General features: G+C 41.1%; 1 protein-coding gene across 1 annotated transcript in view; it reads left to right on the top strand.

Annotated features, from left to right (window-relative positions):
- Positions 1-20,763, top strand: part of KL (klotho) — a 41,616-nt gene extending 20,853 nt beyond the window's left edge. Inside the window, exons 2-5 of the mRNA XM_017731337.1 lie at positions 4,428-4,938; positions 9,544-9,812; positions 12,290-13,406; positions 17,105-20,763. Of these exons, the coding sequence (XP_017586826.1) occupies positions 4,428-4,938; positions 9,544-9,812; positions 12,290-13,406; positions 17,105-17,442 (2,235 nt within the window). The 3' untranslated portion in view covers positions 17,443-20,763. The remainder of the gene's footprint in view (positions 1-4,427; positions 4,939-9,543; positions 9,813-12,289; positions 13,407-17,104) is intronic.
- Positions 20,764-24,634: the final 3,871 nt, after the last annotated feature.

Below are 24,634 nucleotides of genomic sequence, written 5' to 3'. Positions count from 1 at the left end.
AGAGGAGTAGTCAGGCAAACAAATGTCTTTGTATTACTACATTGTCTTCACCTAGTGATTCTTGGACTATATCGATCTGTTTTGCCATAGAGGAGACAATCTCTGACACAGTAGGACTTTGTCAGGTTATGAAGCTTGTGTGCCTGTGTTGAATTACTTCTGCTATTGCTGCAGGACTTTGGTAGGACTTAGCCCATGCTATAATATTCCAGGGGGGGTCTTTTTCTGCCTTGGAAATGTGTTTGAACCTTCCCAGGCTATTCAGGTCTCCTGCTTGGAAATGGCAGATGTGACCTGAGTCTTTATTATTCTGGAGTGGCAACTAGTTGCCTGTGTTAAGGCAGCTGGTGGAGTCAAGAGATCTCCATTGCCTGTAGTGGCAGCTTGGGCTCATATGTGGACAGTGAAATACATAAGGTGTCTTCAGCTAAAAAGGAGTCCCACCCTAGAAGTAGGATTCATTTACCTGAAGATAACTATAGGTGCAAATTTGATGTGTTTTGTAGTATCCCAGGTGTCTCTGTGGAGCTGAGAGATGGGATTTAGGGTTTATTGGGAGACTCACAGTTTTCTGAAACTGGCTGGAATATGGGCTGGAATGCTCTGAAGTCTCTAAAACTGTACTAACCACCTCATTTTAAGCAAATGAATTCTGTTCCAAATTTCTATATAGGCTCTCTGCTTTGTCACTGGCTTCTTCCAGCTTTATTTCTTGCAGTTGTGACTGCTTCATTGATCTACATCCACAGGGCCTGGGGACTTCAGTGCACTGTTTTCTACATTTAGCATTTTTAAAATGGAAATAATATAGTTCCACTTCATGCACACTCCAGAGGGCAGACTTCTAAGTGGGCTGCTTCTTGCCAGCTTTCATCTGCCTATAGAATATGTCTTGTCTAAACTGAGTAACAGGTTTTGTCTTTCATCAGTGGAGGGAGATGAACTCCCAAAGAGTGACTCACACTTCGTATCTTAGACAACAGTCTTGTCTTCTCATTTTCTGTAGAGGTAGACCAGGTGATTTACTTAGAAAGTAAAGTTGAGTGAGATAATTCCACATTGCTACACTTAATCTTTTTTCATTGCAGTGAGGGAGTAAACAGCACCTCCTTATGCATGTAGAGGGATAATCTGTAGAATTCTCTTCCTCCTTTCTTCGTGGTAGATCCAAAGCTTCTAAAATGCTGGAAGATCTCTCTTCACTGATAGGAAACAGGGACGGCCAAGAGTTCTGGGGGCCACAGTCCTCAAGGTGTTCTGTGGGTGGGCAGCATTCTTGCAAATGAAGATGACAGAGATGAAATTATGTGTTTCATAATGTGAATGATGATACCACCATAGTGTGCATGGTGGTATCTTAACATTTGAGATGGTAAACTGGGCATGAATCACGTCCAACAGAGGAAAAATATGCGGCCCCTTTACAAGAGAAAATTCGGGTGTGCAAGTTTGAGTTACAAGAGGTAACAAATTTGTTGCCAGTGGCATTTTAAAAATCATGTTTTAAGTGTTGGGTGTTTGTCCTGATGCGTAATGTCTTTTGTTCTTTCCTGAGCGTAACAGAGCTTCGGTGTGAAGTAAAATGAAGTCTGTACCTAGGTCAGCTCTCATTTTTGGCATGAGATTTTGAAGTCGTTACTGTAGTTTCTCACGAGCATCAAAACCTGTTGTATTAATACAGACAGATGGTCAGGCTGCATCATGTTTGTTGGAGCTATTGATGTATTGTAAATGAGAGCATCTACACTGAAGTCTGCAACTGGGAGCTTGATTTAGATATACGCACATAGATGTGGACTGTGATACACAGTTTGAAAGATTGTTCTCTTTGGGTTTTGGTGACCACTCTGAAAGGGTGTGGGTCTAGTCTCCTGTAGGGCCTTGTCAGATCTGTGCAGATGTTTTATATATCCCACGATGACTCAAAGGCAGCACATTTCTGTATGGGGGCTGCTGAACTGAGCCTTGATTATTGGTCTTGCCTTTAGTTGTCCTTTACTTCCAATGATTTTTCTCCCAGCAGTGGTAATTAAAATTCTGCTAGAGCAGTAAAATGGTAGAATTTGCTATTTTCCTGGGTAATTAACAATGTTGATGTAAAAAATTATATTCCTAGTAATGCTGGCAACTGGAAGTGATTGTATGTCAAAGCTTAAATGGTAAGAGTATATGAAAATGAAACTCTGAACAGCAGCTATCAATAAATTAATGATAAAATTTTCCAACATGCCAGCTGCATGGAGTGGAATTATAAGGCTTTCTATATGATTTATATTGCAGGGAGGGCTAAAAATGCATGTGACATTTTGATATATGTTCATTGGATCAGCAACTCTGTATGGTGAGAGTGGAGGTTCATGTCATCAAAGCACATAGGAACAAATAGTGATGAATCTCAAAATGCAAATGTAAACTGTTAGTAGAGTTATTAGGTAGTTTTTATTCTAATGAGTAGATCTCAGAATTACAGAATCACAAGATGGGTCAGGCTGGAAAGGACCACAGCGGTTCATCTGGTCCAGCCTCCCCGCTCAAGCAGAGTCATGCTGGATCACATTGCACAGAATTGCATTCAGATGGTTCTTGAATATCTTCAGTGAGGGAAACTCCACAACCCCTCTGGGCAGCCTGTTCCAGTGCTTGGTGACCTGTACAGTAAAAAAGTTCTTTCTTATGTTCAGGTGGGTCTATCAGTTTCCACCTGTTGCTTCTTGCCCTATTGCTCAGCACTGCTGACCAGAGCCTGGATCCATCCTCTTGGTGCTCTCCTTTAGATACTGACATTGATGAGGTCCCCTCCCAGTCATTTCTTCTGAACTGAACAGGCCCAGCTCCCTCAGCCTTTCCTCATAAGAGAGATGCTCCAGTCCCCCAGTCATCCTTGTTCTTCTCTTTGGATCAGCTCCAGGAGTTCCATGTCTCTCTTGTCCTGAGGAGCCCAGAACTGGACACAGCACCCCAGATGTGCCTCACTAGGACTGAGTAGAGAGGCAGGATCACTTCCCATGACCTGCTGGCACTGCTCTTCCACCCTAATCCAATCCAGGAGACCAATGGCCTTCTTGGCTACAAGGGCACTGCTGGCTTAGGGACAACTTGTTGTCCACCAGGACCTCCAAGTCCTTCTCTGCAGAGCTGCTTTCCAGCAGACTGGCCCCCAGCCTGTCCTGGGACATGGGATTACTTGGTGCAGGACCCTGCATTGGCCTTCCTGGAATTTCAGACAGTTCTTCTCTGCACATCTCTCCAACATCTTGGGGTCCTTCTGGAGTGTGTTGGCTCTGTTGTATTGGCCACTCCCACCTTTGCATTGTCAAATCTCATATTTTTACCTTTTTTATCAATGACCTAGAAAAAACCCATGACAATTTCTATGAATATGTAGATTACAGAAGATGGGATACTGATTCACAGAGCAGTCAAAATTCTTTGATAAGCGAGGTTCAAAGAAAAGATGCGTTTTAGATGGTGATGGGCTCTGGAGATATGGTAGTTTAGATGTGCATATGCTCACAGTGTAATTCTGTGGCCACATAAGCAGAAAGGGTGTGGTAAATTGTCTCTGGTTTTACTGCTGGCAAGAGTGTCCCTGGCATATTATGTCCAATTCTGCTTCTGCAGTTTAAGACAGATGATGATAAATTGGCAGAGAATCAGAGGAGAGCAGTGAGAACGGTTAAAGAGCTTGAAGGTAATGCCTGAAGATAATGCAAGGCTTTGGAAACTTAATCTATTTAGCTTTCAAAGGGAACATCAAGAAACCGTTATAACTAACTCTCTAAGATTTCAGGAAAGAAATTCGGTACAAAATATATTCTTACAGTAAAAGAAAAAATTATACCAAGACAAGAAAGTCTGATGCTAGGTGTAAATAGTAAATTTAATAGATTAAATTGAATTACTGGAATAATATTTCAGGACCTGTGGTAAATAGTTTTTCAGTAGACTTTTTAACATCCAGATTGCTAGTTCTATATTCCTCTATTGTGTGTTCTGAAGTTCAAAGGTGTGTGTTTGTTTTTATTGTTTCAGAGATCTGGGCAGTTCTTAAGATTCTTCTTTACAGATCTGTGAATCTGCAAATAAAGTGATATTCCTATAATGAAAACGTTTTTTAAACATGTTTGGTTAAATGCATTTTCATTTTTGTAAATACTGGCAGTATGTCTGAACTCAATAATAGAAGTGAATAAAGCCAGAAGTGTGTTCAGTGCCTGAAATAATATCTCATGGAAAACTGAGATGCTCTTTTCCCCAGCCAACTAGCAATTTCTAGCTGATACATGGTATTAATATGGTATTAAAATTTAATTTAGGTATTGTAAAATACTGATGAATGAATAAGACTGAGCCCCAGTACTTGAGAATAATTGTGTTACTTAAAATGGATTTTCGGGTCCGTTAATTACAGTCTTTCTTTTCAACAGGCCCATGCTAAGGTCTGGCATCTCTACAATGACCATTTCCGTCCAGCTCAAAGAGGGAAAGTGTCCATTGCCCTTAGCTCCCACTGGATAAAACCCCAGCGCATGACTGAAAAGAACATAAAAGAATGCCAAAAATCCCTTGATTTCGTGCTTGGCTGGTTTGCTAAGCCCATATTTATTGATGGTGACTATCCAGAGAGCATGAGGAGCAACCTCTCATCTCTGTTGCCTGAATTCAGTGAGGCTGAGAAGAAGTATATCAAGGGAACAGCAGACTTTTTTGGTCTTTCTTTTGGAGCTACCCTGAGTTTCCAGCTTTTGGACTCCCACATGAAATTCCAGCAGTTGGAATCAATAAGCCTGAGGCAGCTCCTTTACTGGATAAACAGTGAATATAACAACCCCCAAATATTCATTGTGGAGAACAGCTGGTTCGTTTCTGGCACCACCAAGAGAGATGATGCCAAATATATTTACTATCTCAAAAAGTTCATTATGGAAACTTTAAAAGGTAGGACTTACTTTGTATTAATTCATGCTTGAAAAAATCGTAATGCAATACAGAGATGTGTTAAAGCACCAGGATGAAAACTGATTTTAGTCTTTAGCATTCATCTTGGCACTTGTGAAATGAGACTTCAAGTCCTTTTCCTGGGTTTGTTCTTTTCTTGAAGAACTTTTGCATCTGCAGATAGCATTTGGTGAGCTTGATGCTGCTGTCCTTGAAGTCAGTAGGAAATTTTCTGCTGTCTTTGGTGGGAGGAAGTGCATGACATGTAAACTATATTCTCAGTGGACTTAAGAGAATTTACTATGTTATGTAATAATAGTTGCTTTCCTTATCTGAATGCATATGTAAAAAACATAGGGATATGTATATGGGAAGGTAAGTACTGTGCAATAGGAATTCCTCTGAAAAAACCCATAAGGCTGAAATAGTACATTTTAAAACAAAAAATTGGAACCTTTTCATTCTGCATCTTGCCCTTGCACAAATTTTACATTTGTATAGCTGTGAGCATCAATCACAGTAATTTGAATTTACATGAGTTAAAGGAGAACTGAGTGGTTGAGGTTGTATAATCAAAATAATTTAATTTGTTAACCTATTATTTTTTTCCAAACAGTAAGAAAAATACACAGCCTTAGATGAGACCTATTTTCTGTTTTCCCATTTCCTTGTGGCAAAACATTTTTTCAATCCTAGCAGTTGCCAATAAGTTATTTGGGTTCCTATTTCCACTTTCATTGTCTTTTAATTTCTTAATTTAAAATTTATTAAGTGATTTACTTGTCTACAGTCCTTTACAGTCTACAGTTTTAAAGGGTATTAGTGTAGCTATTAGTTCAGATGAGATAGAGGCTGTGTTACATTGCCATTTTCATATGGTGAATGAATAAAAATTGCTTTCGTTTTATTCTCAGCAGTAACGAAGATGCAGAGGACTCCCAAACTGGTTTCATCTGCTATCCCAGAAACCTAATTATTGCAAATAAATTAAAAGGTGAATAAATACCTGAGCCAGTGGATCCAAAATAAAAAGATGGAAGCAAACAGTAACTGTTCCAAGTACAGTATCACTAGTTTGCATAAAGTCAGACAAAGAGCTCATCTTCATGAAGAGGTCATAGTCCACTTGCCCCTATTTCTGCTTAGATTTTAAGTTGCTGGAAATACATACATGGATCTGCCTTTTAATCACAGCTGGCTGGAAGCAATCTCAATTTACGAAATGTCTTTCCTTTTATTGTATCACTCAATAAATAATAATAACGGCAAAAACAGTCTGACAGGCTTGTCATAAGATACTAGCACTTGGCTAAGCCTTTTTTAGGAAAAAAAAAGAACAAAGAAAGCAGAGACAGACTGGGTCTGCAGAAGGGACTTTGGTATCACTAAAATGGAAAGTATTGCACCCAAATCTGCTGTTAGAATTTGCAAAATCCAGTGTAAATACCAAAGTTGTCTATGCAATACCTTGGGGAATTTAGTTGAGAAAGATCCACAAAAGGCATCATGCCGGCTGTGAGCAGAGTTGTTGGACAGCATTAAAAACCAAAGACAAAGGCACAAGCTTTCTCTCTGAGAGATGTAGATATGTCTATCCAGTGCAATAAAGCACTGTAATATGAAGATTTTTGAGGTATTTACCATGAGATTCACTCCAGTGGTGAAGGGACAGTAAAATGACAATGGGGCTGTAGCACTGAGAAGCAAGGATAATTAATTTAGACATGGGGCCACATAACTGTGATTTTGCTGCTTGCTAGATCTGGCCAGTATCTGTTCCTGGTTGTGTGTATGCACTGGTTCAGGCAGAACTGCTTGTTTCTGCATCTCTGTTAAAAAGTAAGTCCACTCCAGTTGGAGCAAGCCTGTAGAGTAAAACAGAATTGGTGTTGAGGGCCAGGTATCCACACTGTAGGTATTCCTGAAGCCCATTTCTGGAATAATTTCACCCCAAAAGAACCCACGCCATGCATCCTGAGTCCACTGTGTGATGTGAACTGAAGCATGATGAGGGAGATTTGCTCAAAACTGGGCTCCTGATTTCACCTGAAGTGCTGATGTAGATGTCCATTCTGACACTGCATGCTGTAGACAAGCTCTGTACATTTTTTAAAATTTATTTTTTAATTTTCCTTTGGGAAAGGATATCTATTTGGGATTCACAGCCCTGTTTGCTATTTTTTTTTTCTTTTTTCTTATTTTTTTCCTGGGCACCATTTAGGGTTGATTAGAGTAACTAGAGCTGTAATATAAAGTTGTTAAATATTAATTAGAGCTGGTAATTGGTTGAAGATGTGTTCTCCCATGTGTGGGTATCTCACTACTTACTCTGGGCTCATATTCACTTCCCTTCTCTGTCTCTGGTGCAACAAACAAATGGATTGTGCCTGGTAAAGCAGAGCGTGTTGCCTGGGAGGGTGTCCAATCTCCTCTGGGTCATGTTGACCAGTGGAGGTCAGGTCATTGTCTGGGGAGTTACCAGGTCTGAATTCAGAGTCTTAAGCAGAAAAGGAACAGCCAGGCCTGTGACAGGTAGGACCAGGCTATTCTCAGGTACATCCAGAGGCAAAATATAGATCTTGGGCACCTTCCAGATGGAAGCGTGGGCTGAGGGCTTCACACACTTCTCCTTCAGGCACTGGGGTTGGAGAGCAGCTGAGCAGAGGGTTTTAAAGATCTGTATTTGATACTTGTGGGTTTGCCATGTTTCCTTGCATAACTTCTATGCTTTTGAGCCAAACAGAGCATGAGCTGAACTGCTGTTTAATTTTTAACCCAGTTCTGGCAGAGTTCTGGTCTGTGCAGTGTCACACTTCTAGGCGTGCTGTGTGGGATTGCTCAGGTCAGGAGTCACTTGCAGTGGTAGTATGGACAAGGCCATTCAGTTTCAAAAGCAAGGACAGTCTAGGTTTCAGTCAGCCCCATTTGGTCACCAACAGACATAAAGAAAAAAGAGACATACACAGAAAGAAAGAAAGAGACTCCAAAAAACCCCAAACCATTAATTTTCATTGTGGTCTCCCAGTAATATGCAATCCATGTGGGACACTGTGTTTGAGACTTCCAGACTTCTTGGAACTTCCCAACATTTTTCGAGTTGCTTCTTTCATAGGTGACATTTAAAAGTTAATACATTTTTGTAAAAGTATTTGAGGAGGATTTTTACAGGGTGCTCAGGAAGTGTGGGGGTGCTGTGTGATGACTTACAGAAGGGTGAGATGCTGTTCAAAGAAATTCTCACTGAGACTGGTTCACACAGTGGACCTGTACTGGCTTTTACTCTGCTGGTATGGCAGATGTCATCATGGGTGCATGCAGAGGTTAGAAAAATACTGACATTTGCCAAACACAAAAGAATGGTGCCTTTAGGAGTAGAAATATTCCATTTCCTTAGACATTTTCTCATGACCTCTGACAAAAACTGGGCCAAATTTGTTGCTTATTTAACCCCATTGTTCCTTTAAGTGATTGAAACAGGGTTACAATCAAGAATCCATGTGGTCCCTCGTAACTGATTGTAATGAGGTGCGTTAGTAAAGCCAGGAAATTAGGATCTTGTTATTCTGCTTGCCTGAAATAATGCTTTCAGTGTTACTAGGCTGGTAAATATTATGTTCAGTCAGTATCCAGTTTGGGCTGACAGAAAATGGTGAGTAATAAAGATAAACTTTTTACAGAGCCAAACACCAGTTCAAAAGAACGTTTAAGAATGTGCTTAAATGCATTGCTGAATTAGGGTGGGTCTAATTATGTAATTAGAATAAGCACACTCCTTTGTGCTTTCCTGGAGCTGAGCCTTGCTCAGGAACATTTTGCTGAATCTCAGTGTTTAATACAACTAAAAGTAAGTACCATTTGGAATCTTACAATAATGCTGGTAATACTAGCAGATGCCAATAGATCCTGACATTAACCTTTGAAGTCTGTGGTGATTTTTATAAGTCAAACACTTGACCTAAAACATGCACATATTTTTAGAAACCCTTAAATATTTGAGCTGGAAAATGCTGTGCCATAGAAGATGTAAAGAGACAGAATTACCAAATAAACAGAGTCTTTCTGCATAATCACTTCTACTTAGAATCTGTGGTAATAAAAATTCATGTGCACACCAAATGTGCTGTCAGGTTTTTCTCAATATGTATTTGGAGTGGAGGAGATGAAAAGGAGTAGAACTTTGTTTGCATACAGGGTAGTGCTGCAGTAACAGCTGCCCTGGAGTGAGCTGCAGTGTGAGCAGAGCAGAGGGCAGTGCAGGGCAGTCACTGGCTCCGTGGCTGCAGATGGCTCAGGCTCTGCTCTGAGGCTGAGGTTTGGTATGCCTGATGAGCAGCACTGCTCAAACCACTGCTGCACAGCTTCTCTTTCTAAATCGCGCTTCTTTAAAGCCAAGCCAGGTACCCCTGCTGCCTTCTACCATAACCTGGCAGCTCCCCGAGGGCAGTTGAAATATGTTCCCTGAACAGGCCTTGAGGAAGGCCCTGAGATACTTATCTGACCTGTTGCATTGTTCTTAGACACTACTGCTGCAAGCATTGCTGGTACAGTGTAACCTACAGAAGAAAAATGAGCACTGTGATACGTTTGGGTTTGTTCTTTCCTCAGCTATCCGGTATGACGGAGTTAACGTGTTTGGCTACACAGTCTGGTCCCTCCTGGATGGCTTTGAGTGGCATAGGGGATACAGCATTCGACGTGGACTGTTTTATGTTGATTTTCAAAGCCATGACAAGAAGCTGATGCCCAAATCTTCTGTCTTGTTCTATGAAAAGGTGATAGAAAAAAATGGCTTCCCACCTTTGCCTGAAAACCAGCCCATAGAAGGTATTTTTCCCTGTGGCTTTGCTTGGGGAATTGTTGACAACTACATTCAGGTGAGTCTGATAATAAAGCCGACAGGCTGTCCAGCCAGATCAGTGCACAAGTTCACAGTGACATTTGCTGAATAGAGTGTCTTTGCCACACTCTAGGTGTGTATTACCAGAGTGCTGCAAGGAGACGGATACAAGGCTTTTGTGCCGAACACTGTTTCTTTCATTTTTCACCAGACTTTCTGTGTGTGGCCAAAGAGAACCAGTCAGATTGAGATACTATAAATAAAATTTTAGAAAAATGTATGGAAATGGAAAGTAGTCTGATGCTCATCTTCCCTTAACACATGTGATCAGTTACGGGAAGTCAGTTCTTTTCAGAGGGAAGTCAATTAAATCTGCTAAACTGTAAATATATGTTGTAGAAAACTTCCTGGAAACTCTTAAAACTCCAGTGGCATGTTTCTACATCTTATGCATATGCATCCTGGTACCATTCTTAGAAGGATTTTATATAAAAGGAAGTGAACAGTATTAGATTTAGATGAAATTTTTGTATTCCTTATATTTCATTTTATTTCGTACTGTGTCTGATGAGGGCCTGCAGTGCCCCTGGATAGAACCTAGCTAGGTTATGGATCTGGTTCACAGCTCTCAATCTTTACTTCAACTGATTTGATACTTCGGGAGAATTTTTCAAATTATAAGACTTTATAACATGAGTGAAAATTGTACCTTACCTTATGATTGCTTTAACTGTTGGGCTTTGTAATTCTCAGATGTTATTTTGGGTTGCAGAGCTTCTCTAACCACAGTAAAGAGGTGTAAATTCAAAGCCAAGGCTTGATCCAAGAACAGAATTTTTAATTTATATTCTCCACAAAGGCAGAATCTTTCTTAAGGCTAGAGTGTGAGGAGCTTGTTTTTTCTCACTCCAAAAGTAAGATTTGGCTTTGTTCTCTTGAAAAATACTGCAGCCTCCTTACCTCGTGCACCGATTTCCAAGAAAATTCAAGTCATCCTCCTAGCTCTCAGATAGATTAAGAATTGGAAATGGAATTGCTGCTTTTGGAGTCAGTAACAACTATAAAGTTGCAGAGTCAGTCAGCCTACAACAGCTAAAAAAATCCCTCCCATCCCCAAAACCTTCAAAGCTGAATATTTTCGTTTCAAAAGGCCATTCAAACATTTTGTGCTGTAAGACTTAGGTAGTTTGATTTGTAGATGCATTGCAGTGGAAAAACTGTTTTGACAGCATTCCCACAGTATTAGTGGCAATGCATGCTTTAGTAATCTACAAGGGACAATTCTCCAGAAAAGCAATTTCCCTCAGACATGCTGTTTTTTATTACTTTCTTCTATAAGCACAGTACTGACCTCTCCGGAGAAAATAGCAACTGATTTTCAGCAGCTTCTTTTATACAGTCTGCAGAGCCTCAGCTACAAGTTGAACACTGGTTGTAGGCTGACACCTGCTTTTCAAACAGAGGGCAGGACAAGGAATCTGAACTTAGGGGGAAACAGCACACCGAAGATTAAAAAGAAAGAGAAAAGGACAAATAAAACCAAGGTACCGCTATCCTGTGGTTTGGATCTAGAAAGAATTATGCAAAGTATGAATGAGGAGATTTCACACTGTGCATTATTTTAAATAGTTCAATTTTTCATTTTCTAGTCCTTGTTGTGTTCATTAAAAAGTGAAAGTATAATTCTGAGTGACCCTGAGAAGCTCATCTTTTGCTCTGTTACTGTGTGTCATACAGGCAGTTCTGACATCTGAAACCCTAAAGCCTTCTGGGAAATGCATTTTTTTGTTGGAGTGACATATAGTGGGTTTACTCAGAGGCCCCAAAAAATTCACTCAGGCATCAACAGCCTGCTGAAATAACTTGGAAATGACTTCAGTATGAATTAATTAAAAACGGATGGATGTCTTTAGCAAGAAGGAAAAATTTTGCTTGTCAACCGAATTTTTGCTAAAAATCAAGTGCAGAGCATTAGTCATCTTTCATCATAGTCAGGAAAGGAACAGAACACAGAAATGATGTTGTATTCGTTATTTCTTCTACTGCATTCAGGGAGTGGTCTTGAAACTGAATGTACTGGGTAATTTACAACAGACAGTCTCTCTGTAGGCCCTTCTTAATCTTGAAAGAAAAAAATTTTAAAACTTACTGTCGTCTTCACTGAAGATCTCCTTCTCTTGAGATCTGTTGAAGGCTTAGTGCCTTATCCCTGAACAATCCCTTGTTTCTTCTGGAAACTGGAGCAGCTTAGAGAAGACATAAACATGATTACCATTAGCATAAGCTTGTTTGAAAAGTAGGGTAGAAATTATATATAGATGTGGTACTTTCCTGACATCACTTGTTAACAGAAAAGTCATTCATTCATATGAGCCCGAGATGCCAGTATCAGAGATGCTGAATGTAATGTTTTGACTTAGGATATTCTTTCACTAGGCTGTGCCTGATGGTTATGATGCTCCCACTTACCTAGAACAAACAGTTTGAATCTGGTGTGTTTCTTGTTCTTCCTAGGTAGACACAACACCTGCCCAGTTTCTTGACTCCAGTGTTTATGTGTGGGATGTTCACCAGACAAAGAAGCTCATTAAAGTGGATGGAGTTTACGCCTTGAAGCGCAAGCGTCACTGTGTTGACTTCGCTGCTATCAGGCTCCAGATCTCTCTTCTGCAAGAAATGCATGTCACACACTTCCATTTTTCACTGAAATGGTCTTTAATCCTTCCTTTAGGTAACCTTTCTCTAATCAACCACACACTTGTACATTACTATCAGTGTTTTGCTAGTGAACTTCTCAGAGTTAACATAACTCCTGTTGTTGCTTTATGGCAACCTATGATTGAGAATCAAGAGCTTCCAGTTTCTCTTGCCAAATATGGAGCTTGGGAAAACACAGAAACTGTTCAGGCTTTTGTTGAGTATGCCAGATTCTGCTTTACAAGTCTTGGGGATCATGTCAAATTTTGGATCACCATGAATGAACCATCTGTGAAAAACCTGACATACACAGCAGGGCACAACCTGTTGAAAGCCCATGCAAAAGTGTGGCATCTTTATGACAAAGAATTCAGGAGATCTCAGAAGGGTAAAATATCTATAGCTTTGCAAGCTGACTGGGTAGAACCAGCTTGTCCTTTTTCCAGGAATGACCAAGAAGTTGCTGACAGGATTTTAGAGTTTGACGTTGGCTGGCTTGCAGAGCCCATCTTTGGGAATGGAGACTACCCAGAAGTGATGAGAGCATGGCTTCACCGAATAAATAGTGTTGACCTGTATAATTTCCACTTGCCTTACTTCTCAGAAGATGAAAAGAAATTAATACAGGGCTCATTTGATTTTTTTGCCTTGAGTCACTACACTACTACCCTTGTGGGCTCAGAGAAAGAAGATGCAGTAAAATATGACCACTACCTTGAAGTTCAAATGATCAATGACATCACATGGCTTCACTCTCCCAGCAGAGTTGCAGTAGTGCCCTGGGGACTGCGTAAATTGCTCAAGTGGGTGAAATCAAAGTACGGTGATGTCCCAGTTTATGTTATGGCTAATGGGATTGATGATGACCAGAATATGGTGCACGATAAGCTCAGAGTGTATTACATACAGAATTACATCAATGAAGCTTTAAAAGGTAAGGAGCCACAGATGGTTTATATGTCACAAATCTCACTATTAGTATACACAGTGTGATAGAGTATGTTTAGCTTTAAAAGACATGTCCTTTGTAGAATACTCCATAAATGAGATGTTACTACAGTGTAACAGGTGATTTTCCCCTTGATTTATGACTGATTGATATTACTAAACATCAGGAAGACTGACCTTGCTCATATTCTGCATAAGACAGCAGAAGAACTTTTTTATAGATTCAATAAATTTAAATAGAAGTTATGTGAGTAGCTCCACATGTATTTAGTCAGATTTTCATCTTACTGCACTTCTGCTGTTGTTTTGCTTTGTTGCTTCTCTTCACTGATGTGCCTTATGGCTGGGTATGAGTTCTGTTCCTCAGCTGTCTCTGTATCTTATCCAACAGTGATCTTAATAATAATTCAGCTGTCTACCTCATTATGCCGTTTCCTGGACTGTTTCCTGCTATTCAGAACACAAACCAGTCTTTTTCTCTGTCTCAAAGATTCATAAATTATAAGGCAAAAAGGAGGCATTTTGAGTCATCCTGTCATACAACACATGCTGTTTTTTCAGAAAGGCACAAGACCCAAATGAGATAATTTTTACTGATGAAGAATCTTTGGCACCTCACAGTATGTGTATAGATATATATATACATCTCACTTCTACTATTAATTTCTTTAGCTTCAACTTTCAGCAATTTTGTTGTGCATTTCCACCTTTATTTTACCTGTGTAGGTATTTGCAGACAGAAGACAAGCTATCTCTCATTTATCTCTTTGATAGAAAATACAGACAAAGCTCTTTGTGTCCCTTGCTATAAAACATCATATCAAAGCTCTGAGTTATTAAGTTTTCCCTGTATGCTAGGATTCGTCATGAGAGGGGTAAGCCCAGACCTGGACACACTGTTCCAGACACAGCCACACTTAGGCAGGTATAACATAACCTCCTCTTACCTTCCTCTTTTCCTACATGCAAGCAGGCTCTTGACCTTTTTGGCCATGACAACAGGTTGGTTACACAAATTCTGTGGTGATTTACTGAGATTTTAAACTCAGTTACAGATTTCTGCCCCTCATTCCAAGGAGGACTGCCTCTTCAAAAGTAGGTCTGCTTGTTCTTTGACATCTTCATGTTTGGTCATGTTCAAATGCCAGCTGCTTGCTTGTGCAAGCCTTGCTACACTAGCTAAGTTATGTCTCTAATCTTTGTGATACTTGCAGATTCAGTGAGAAACAGTTTTAACATTTATTTCAGATTGCTTATATATTTAAGATCATTAAATGACTTAGTGCTAAAAGCTGAGCTCCATGACCATGGTAGAAATACACCCACTGTGACACTACATGTGGTAGAAATACCTGCATTTACATTTCTAGTCTATTACTTAATTCTACTTGAGACCAGTTGAAATCTATTTATTATGGTCTTCCCTTGACCTCATAACATTCTATTTTCTTGATCCAAATGCCATATAATACCAAGTCATTTGCCTTGTGAAGCTCTAAGTATATAACATCAAACATCATTACTTTTATTGATCTGCTGATCTCAGAAAAAAAGATGTCAAGTTAGTTTGACAAGATTTATTTTTCATAAAGCTAAGATGATTGGTGTTGATCATGTATTATCTCCTAAATTTCATATTTATCAAGCTTTATATAATCTGTTCCACTCTTTTGATAGGTAGTGAAGGATGGCTGGCAGTTCCTGTCCACTTTATTAACTATTGGCCTTAACTTCCTCCTCTCTAATTTCCACCTCTTTCACAAATTACTGAACATCAATATTAAGTGCCCAAGAGTTCATTGTCCAGCATTTTGTAGCACTGGGTGTGTGTTTTATAAATGTATAGTTAAAAACCATATTTTGGCTGTATTTGGGCTTATGGTTTCAAACTGTTTTTATTCTGTATTGCTTGTCTCCTTGGCACTTCTGTTTTCAAAGTGTCTGTGGATATGGGCTTTTCTCCCAGTTCCCATTAGCGAGAACACCTACACATGCATCTGTTTTTTACAGAACTTTGCCCTTTGTACTGTTCTGGTACCACTGTCTCCCAGTCACTTCTTTTTCCCCTCTTCTGTCCAGCCTGTAAATAGCTCCTGTGTTTCTCAGCTTAACCTATTTTCCTATCTGTTCACCTTCTTTGTCATGGATAAATATGTCTCTGCTAACTAGCTATAATACTTTTCCTAAAGCTTAATCTCCCACTTTAGGTACCGTACACTCCTCCATAGTGTTTGGCCCATCAGCTTTTCCATTTTTTTCTTCTCCCTCTCTGGTATTGCACTTTTGTCCATCTTGTTGTTACATAACCTTGGCATCATGACTAATTCAGGTTTCTCCAAGACTTGCATTTCTTTTTTGCAAGACCTGGTGCAGTAACTAAGATGAATTAGAAATCTTGTGTCCTTACCTCAGTATCACAGTGTAGAGGAATAATAGTGGGATTGGTACATGTATGCCTTGGCCTTAAAGTCCCTATTCTGCCTTCTTCCTCCAGCTGGTTTCAGGGACTGCGTGTGGAAATGTTTGTGCATGTAATATTGCTCACCTGCATTGTTCCAGGAGAGCCAACAGGTTTGTGCAGATAAATGAGTCCAGGATACAGTACAGGACCCTTTGGATTGAGGCTGTATTTTGAAGTGCTTTGTACTCTGTTTAAGTACATCTTTGCCAATTGAAAACAAAGAACAGCAGCAACTATTTATGTAACACCATTAAATCCACCTGCAGTTCTACAAACACAAATAATTATCCTGGCCAGCAGCTCTGTAAAAGGGCAGGTAAATATTATTTCATTTTATACATGAAAAGTAGGTTAGAGGTGCTAAAGTCTTGCATGTGGCTTCAGAAACGATTATTTCGAGAGGCATATGAAAATTCAGTTCTGTGTTCATCTGTTAGAAGATATTGCTTTAATTTGTTAAAACAGTGATTTTTGAGAGATAAAGTATTACAGTTTGAGTTTACTACCTTGGATTGATATTTTTGTCAAGCGGGACAGATGGCTCAAGGTTAACACTGCAGCTGCTGGGCCTCTTCCAGTAGCAGTATAGATTGTGGACATGTTCTCAGTAAAGACTAACACAGGTCATCTTGGATCAGAAACCTGGGTTAATAACAAGAGAGGGCTGTGATTTGCATAACCTTTCCCCTTGCACTGGTGATACCCCAGTACATGACCTCAGCGTGGCTGTGCGATTTTTCTGGTGTCACTGTGCCTTTGCTAGTGAGAAGTGCGGCCTGATGTCCTCTGTGCCTTGACTGTCCCCATCAGGACGTGCCCTGCAAGGGAGAAGGAGCAATCAGAGAATCAGGCTGCAGAAAACGAGGGGCAGGAAACCCAAAACCTGTATTCTTTCATACATAACAAAGAGAGCCATCTTTTCATGATAGGCTTCATGCTGATCATTAAACACAGTCAGGCACTCACAGCTGTGTTTACCAAGCACAAGGAAATAAATTGCAGGATACTCACAGATCACACTGTCTGGCAGTGGCTGATAGACTCTTACTTCTTATGAGAAACACTTCATAGATGTATATGTACCTTACCTAATTTTTGAGAGGAGATGTGCAGATGTGGGTTTAACATCCCCCTGCCCCTCCTTTACATATGGGTGTATGGTACTGCTCTTGAATGCAAAGTGACATTGATTCATTTCTTCAACCCTTTGTTTTCTTTTGCAGCTTACACCTTGGATAACGTTAACCTTCAAGGATATTTTGTCTATTCCTTTAATGACAAGACTGCCCCCAAGTATGGTCTCTACAGCTACGTTGCAAATCAATACGAACCAAAGCCTTCTCTGAAACATTACAGAGAAATAATTGACAATAATGGTTTTCCTGGTCCTGAAACTCCTGAGTTGCTGTGTCCAGAAGAGGTTGCCTCATGTCCCAAATGCCACTTCTTCCGAACCAGAAAATCATTTTTAGCCTTTATCTCTTTTTTATTTGTTGCTTTTATTGTTACTATATTCTTCATTACTTACTACTCCAAGAGGGTAGAAAGAAGGTATAAATAGAGCTGCTCCTTTGAATATAACCCTCACTGTCCTTTTTCTTGCATCTCCCTGGGAAATCTGAAATAAGAATGCACAATGCTGTGATTGCTTCAACATTAGGAACGCATTTACATTGCCTGATACTGCAGGATATTGACATTGAGAAACTATTGCTTGCATTTGGCTTCCAGAAATCATTTTCTCTGGTGTAGTACATTTGGCTTATGACCTGTGGTTGGAGTTGTCTCACAACTTTCCCTGGGAACTTTTGTTGAGCAGATGCTTTCCCCTTCTTGGTTTTGCCCCGCTGAACTGGACAGGTGAAAGTAGGTTTTGGAAACACGGTGTGATGGAAGAACCTAAATGTCAAATTCTCCAAGACCGGCGTGAAACAAAAGGGTTTACTTTTCCAAACTAGGGTTTAACACTGATGTTTCTTAACCAGAGCCAGAACCTGACTGGAGCAGGGATCGTGACTAAGAAGAAGGATGGAGGAGAATTGCAAAAGCTGTGCCAGGGGAAAGAATAACCCCTTTCCTAAAGCAGATGCAGGAGGAAGAACAGGGGGAAATGAATCTGTGCTGCTGGTAGCTCTTGGTAAATCAGCTAAGTAGTGCTGAGACTACATGTTACTTCAAGATGCCATTGGGGAACTTCAGCTATAGGAACTGTGTCTCAGGGGGGTAAGAAGCAGGGATATATCCAGGGATTGCAGGGGTCATGTCATCTACTGGGAAGAGATGGGAAGGGTTAAAGGGCTTCTCTTTGATTTGCTCAGAAAAAAAAGGCAAAAAGCAGGAACTGGGATGTCTTCGCTGTCTCAGTTGACAGAAGGCTGTGTGCCTGATCCTGTGCCCTCTTGCCCTGTACCCAGGGACATGGCACAGCTGGGACACCCTGTTTCTGCACTTCTCACAGCAAGTTGCACACAGCTGCCACTGCTCCTGCCCAGCTACTTACCTGCTGGAAACTTGGGATAACTTAGCAGGCTGGTGTTTGCATCCTATTTGTGTTGAGTGCAGAGACTTTAAAGGCCAGCATTTTGGTGTAATAATGCAGCACTTCATTGCTGCCAGGGTCTGAGACTGTGGAGCTGTTGGGCCAAGCCTCTTACAGGTTGGCTGGCAGTTCTTCTTTGAGCAACTGGACCTGGCAGCATTTCATCCCAAAGTATTACTGGATGTCTGAGGGCCTCTTGTTTTTCTCTCAACAAGATAAAATAGCAAAATGTTAGCATCATTGTTTATTAGTAGAAGTAGAGAGAGAATGGGAAAAAAACCTATGTAATTTTGCCTGCCTTGTGAATTGCTGCATTTGGAGAGTCCTCAGTATAAAGCACTATGGTCATTTTTCTCTGCTCTCTAACTCTAGGTCTGCATTGCCTTCAGCTGTAATTGTAGTTTTATTGTTATGTGAACAACGTCACTCACTGGAAAGAGCATTTTAAAGGAAATGTGCTCTCTGTTAATCAAGAATTATTTATCTACTAAAGCTGATTATGCTGTATTAAATGTGATGTTTATCTACTAGATTACTAGAAGATGACTAAATAATGTCCTAGGGTTCCTTTCAACCTGAACACTATGATTCTATGATTCTATACTGTAAATTAAAACTTACATATGAGATACGATTTTAATTTGTAATTTAAGATTATATTTTTTATTAAATAATGTATAGAAAAAGAAAATAATTAGTATCTTCTCATAATGATTAATATATTTTTCCTCCAGTTTCAGTCTTTAAATGGTCTCTCTCTTTGCAATTGTGTATATTTTGGTATTGAGATTAAGGTACACATTTCAGGGTAAGTGATGAAGTATTAAAAATATGTATAAAAATTATTTATAGACTGATAGGACTTGCTGGAGAAGAGAACATTTCAAACTGCTGCATATTTATGCGTTGGTGCCTGGTGCACTGTGGATTATGAAGAAATAGCTCTCCCTGAGTGTATGAAATGCGGAATGGCTTTTCCCTGGCATGGCGATGAATCACCGTGCAATGCATTACGCCAGCTGCCAGATGCCTTTGCAGTACGTAACAAAAAGTGGCACTCATTTAGCACAAACTGTACCCGGGTCATACCCAGCCTGTGTGTTCTGTATTTGTGTGTGTGTGTTGTATATTTGCTGTTGGTCGAACATCCAGACCTGATGTTTCTGGGGAGCCAGGTGTGTGTGCCTCCCCTGGGTTTGAGGGGGCTCAGGAGGCCTGGGCAGGGCATTTCCAGAAGAGCACAGGTGTCATGGGCACAGTGCTGATGGGCACTGGCCTGACCTGATGTTTCACGAGCAGTTCCCATCCATCCAGCTGCTGCTGTGTGCTGTGGAATGGCCCAGGCATAGCACAATGTGTGAAACAGCAGTCCTAGCACAGAGGAGACACAGCAGGCTCTTCCCATAGAGGCTGGGTGATATGTAACCACCGACAGGCAGATGGCACCAGCTGGATAGCTAATTTTTGGGTAAATTGGGATTTGTTGCTGTATGATTGTATCCCCTCACGGAGCCATGACCCATGGAACTAACACAGCCTTTGGTGTAGTTGCCTTCAGAAGAGTTTTTAAATATCACTGCAGAGCACAGCTGGCTTGCGCAGGGCACGGTGGTTGCCAAAGCCTTCTCCTAAGCATCCTGCCTGCTGCCTGGGCCAGTGAATTGCACAAAGATGGGCTATTCAGATGGAGATAAAGGTATGGTTTTGCCACTGGAATCTGCCTTATTTTATGTAATCAGGGGACAGTGCAAGTCTCCTGTCAATTGTCTTGACAAAAATCACTCTTCACTAACAACAAAGAAACCCTTGAATAGGCAAAGATCCAAGGAGAGCTGCCGTGTGCTTGTGCAAACTGATGTGGCAATCGCCTCCTTTGGTCCTGCTGTGGGGCACTTGCTGCCTTTGATGCCCCCATGAGAGCAGTGATCTGGCACTCCCGACCCCATCTGTGCATCCAGAGCAGAAATGCAGGCAGTAGCAAGGACTTTGAGCAGAGGGGGCTCCCTACTTAGGCTGCAAAGACAGCTCAGTGGCGGATGGTGGTTTATTTTCTGAAGAGCAACAGGCTCGGCATGTTCAATGTGCAGTTTTTTAGGTAGACTACTTTCTTGATTTTTAACTGTGTTTATAGAATGAAATGTTGTTGCCAGTTTACTCAATGCTCCAGATTAAACATTGTATCTGTTCAAAATATTTTTGTGACATGTGTGCAAAACTTCTGGTTTATTTCTTGAAAAGATTGTGCAGAGTGACTGTGGGAGGGATGTCTTTTCTAATTGACAGGATGAATGTTATATTGTTTTTATAACAATCTCAGAAGTGAAATAAAGATACTGAATGTAACAAATTGTAACATGATCTCATAATTTAATCTGTCCCGTTTCTCTGCCTGCAGCATGAAGTACAGAGTACCTCAGGAGAGGCTATTGTGATAACCCTGCAAGGAGTCTGTGTTGCTGTTTGTATTTCCAGAGACACATAAATAACTCTAACTTTTGTTGGAGATTGCTGGGGCCTGTGGCTAAACAGATGTTTTTCCAACAGACCTAGGAGTTTGGAGAGGTTTTGTTATTTGAGGATTTTTTTGTTGGTTTTTTTTTGGTTTTTTGTTTTGTTTTTTTCTTAAGTGAGTGTTGCTATTTAGAAAGCCTGTGGAAGTAACCATACCAATATAAGAGGGCTTTGTTGCAATAGCTTATTCTATAGTAACACTGCGGTAAATCTGACATCTCGTCTATTCCAGTAGACTTATTCCCAGGCTTGAGGGATTCTGTCAGCATAGTTCTGCACTAAGCAGTCAGTTTGTGGCATCATTGTTAAACATCCTAAGGAATGTAAATGTCAAGATTAAGGGAAGTGGGAGCAGAAAGGGAAAAACCAATGAATGAGACATACAAGTCTCAGCATGTTTAAACACACAACTTGCCCTTTTCTCCTTGCATTGTATGTGTTGCTTTCTAGTCACTTAGAAAACTTGATTTTGTTCTGCTTGCAGAGACCGCTGAGGTGAAAATGCCCTTACTCAGGGTGAAGAAGTCAATTTTAGGTGCCAAACTTTAGCTTTGGCAAGGAAAGTTCAATCCTGTTCCTTCTTTGCTCAGGCAAAGCCAAGAAAAAGAGGCATGGAAAAGAAAAGGGAAAGCTCTTCCTGTCTTTAATGTGCCACTCATGAATTGCCAAACCACCCTTCCTCAGCCCTCTCAAGGCTATGGCTGGTGCAGGCTTGTTAAGCCCACCCTTCTTCTTAAGCCCACCTTTTTAAGAGATTGGAAAAAAGGAATAATGAGGTGAGAAGAAAGTGTCAGGGTCCAATGTGTCAGAGCCTTTTACTTTGCTTCATGAGTTGAACAGAAACACCACTGTCAAGCAGTTCTGAGAAAAATTAAGATTTTTAAGAAATCAGAAAGTTGAAATAGCAGCAGCCTGCAGCCAGGACACTTGTGGGTGCTGACATTTTGCTGGCTATTATTTTGTGATGCTTTCTGTGTTTCTGAAGGAGTAGCAAAAGCACCAGTGAGGCAGAGAGAAGCCAGGGAAAATACTAATGAAACAGGGCATAAAAGCCACAGGCACAAGCAGATGTGCAAGTTCCTCATCATGGGAGCTGAGTGAGCAGTCCCCTTCTGTGGGGATGGGCCATGGGACTTAGAATATTCTTTGTTAAAAAAAAAAAATTAAAAAAATTAATATACTCTGAGAACTCCCTACTTCCCGTATTTCTCCCTCAGTGATACATCTCCTGCAATGATATACCTCCCACATGAGGAATTTAACTATCAAAGGCCTTCTTCCTGAGTTTCACAAGAATTACTCACAACATGGTGAAGTGTCATTATCTGATGCCAGCTCTCCTGAGGTCATCCAAATCTGGCCCAAGTCCCAGGAGACTTGTGTCTGAGGGGCAGGAGGGGTGGTCAGTCACCAGCACTGAGCAAAGCACTGCGAATGACAGCAGCGATGTTTTCTAAATGCTGCAAATTCACAGTGTGTGGGATTAGTTTCTACTTTAGTTCCTTTCTCTTAGTGGAAATGGTTTCTTCCTAACTAACACACAAAACTTTAGGTGTTTGGGTTTTTGGTTTTTTTTTTTTTTTTTTTTTTTTTTTTTGTTTGGTTTTTCATGGGGAAGGGTTAGTTTTGACACTTTCCCTGTAACCTGGGATGTATGATGGACTTCTCCCTGATGTTTTTATGGCATCAGTCCTTGCAGGGGAGGAGAGGACCTCGGTAGTGACTTCTCAGTCCCACCTGTTTGGCTCTCAGGAGCTTCCAAGCCAGAGCCTCCCTTGGGGCTGTGCCTTATGGGGTGCATGTCCAAGCTGGAGCAGCACCTCCCAAGTGGGACATGTGCTGGGACCTGGAGGGAAAGCAGAGCCAATGGCATGTCCTCGTGAAATCCCAGCTGAAATGGTGGTTTGGCTTTCGGCACTGAGCTGGCTGGTGCATTGCTGCCTTCTGCATTTAGGACTCTGTAAAAGGCCCTCGGCAGTGCTGTAAACCAGCAGGGCTGCACAAACACAACACCTGACCCAAGAAATCTGGTTTTCCTCCCGCCAGAGGAAACCGTGAATTGGCTGAGTGTTCAGTTCAAGAGGTGTAATGGTATAAACTACCTGCGCTGTAAAGTTTTACGAGGTGACAAAGTTTTGTAGTCTGGCAATAGTGCAGTTGAGCTGGAGGCCATCGGATGCCCTGCCAGGAAAGGGAGAGGAGCAAGTGGTTGAGGAGGGCTTCCCAGCAAGCTGCAGCCTCTCTGGGCAGCCTGGAGGATGCCTTGAGGGTGCAAGGCTGCTGCTCCTCCAGTCTGGGACATGAGTGGCCCAGGCACTTAGTGCTGTGTGAAGAATGGAGCAGTGAGCTCCAGCTCTCTCATCAGCCCCTCTTCCCCCTTTGGACACATATTTGTATACACTTGGGCTATGAAATGGGGAGCTAAATGCTGAGGTATGACATAGGTATATCAACGTGTATAGCTTAGAAGGCAAAGTGCTGTTTACAGGCCTTACAGACTTTTTGTCGATAGTTTTTACTTTGCAGCAACCCTTCTGCCTCCCTCTCTCCACTAGGATTAGATGGGCCTTATTTCCAAAAGCTGAGAAAACAAATGCTCAGAAAGGAAACTGCCAGTGTGTCAGCTACCTTTCCCAGCACTTGCTGAGCCTTTAAGTCCACTTCTGATGCAATTTTGTGAATTTTATAGACATTTGTAACTCATTTATCTGCCACATAGCAGCAGGATCCATGAGCGGATATTGCCTTTCCTGGCATCTCACAGCAGGAGGCGGCGGGGTCCTGCTCTTGGCAGCACGTGGTTGCTCCTGCTTGGTATTCATGGGCACATTCCTCTGGCTGCTGATATATTATTATTGGGTGGGAAGAAAAATAATGCAACCAAGCTCTTATTATTTTCTCCTTTTATCTGTTTGGTCATATTAATGTGGGATCATCGTTACATAAATGCACAGGAGATGCAGTCAAGGACGTTCATTTTTAAAGCCCTCCAATGCTCTAGTACTTCAGTCATTCATCTTCTGTCTTTAATTACAGCAAGTGATCTCAGAGGCACTTAAAAGATTAAATTACTCAATTATTTGAAAAACCCAAATGCAATAACTGTATCTTTTTGCTGATAAATACCATTGCTGGAAAAGGTTGCCCAAGGCAAAACGTATTGGGAGGCCAAGGAGGCCATATTGCAACATTTTGGCTTAACCCAGTGCTACCCTTTTAATTTTTCATCTTTTGCAACCTTTATTTTTATTTGTATTGATAATAACCATAAACTTTTCCATCACTGTCCTGGTGGTTTTGGCAGTAAGATGAATGTCACTGCCCAGCAATTTACAAGTGTCCTGGCATCTCCTTGACTGTGGAGAGGAGGACGTGAGGACAATCATAGCTTAAAAAGGCTGGGCATCAGCATGGCCAGGCAGTAAACCCCACCCAAGGCAATGCTTGTGGATGGGGGATGGTTCAGTGTTTGGGAAGGGTATGTAACTAAATCACATGTGGTAGCTCTGTCCATGTTGAGGTGGGTGGGTTCCTTGCTGGCAAAGGTGAGCATCCATGCTGTGTTTTCCCTAAATAATTTTTTTTTGCCTCTTTTGCAAAGCAGCAGCAGAGATGAGCCCAGTTCTGGGAGCCTAGGTAAGGGGCTTGTGTGATCCCTGCTCCCTGAGCCAGGAGAAAAAGGACATGACTCTTCAGGGAAAGA

Source organism: Corvus brachyrhynchos, unplaced genomic scaffold, assembly GCF_000691975.1.
Source record: "Corvus brachyrhynchos isolate BGI_N302 unplaced genomic scaffold, ASM69197v1 scaffold103, whole genome shotgun sequence".
NCBI lineage: Eukaryota > Metazoa > Chordata > Aves > Passeriformes > Corvidae > Corvus > Corvus brachyrhynchos.
This window is presented reverse-complemented; position numbering and strand designations above follow the sequence as displayed.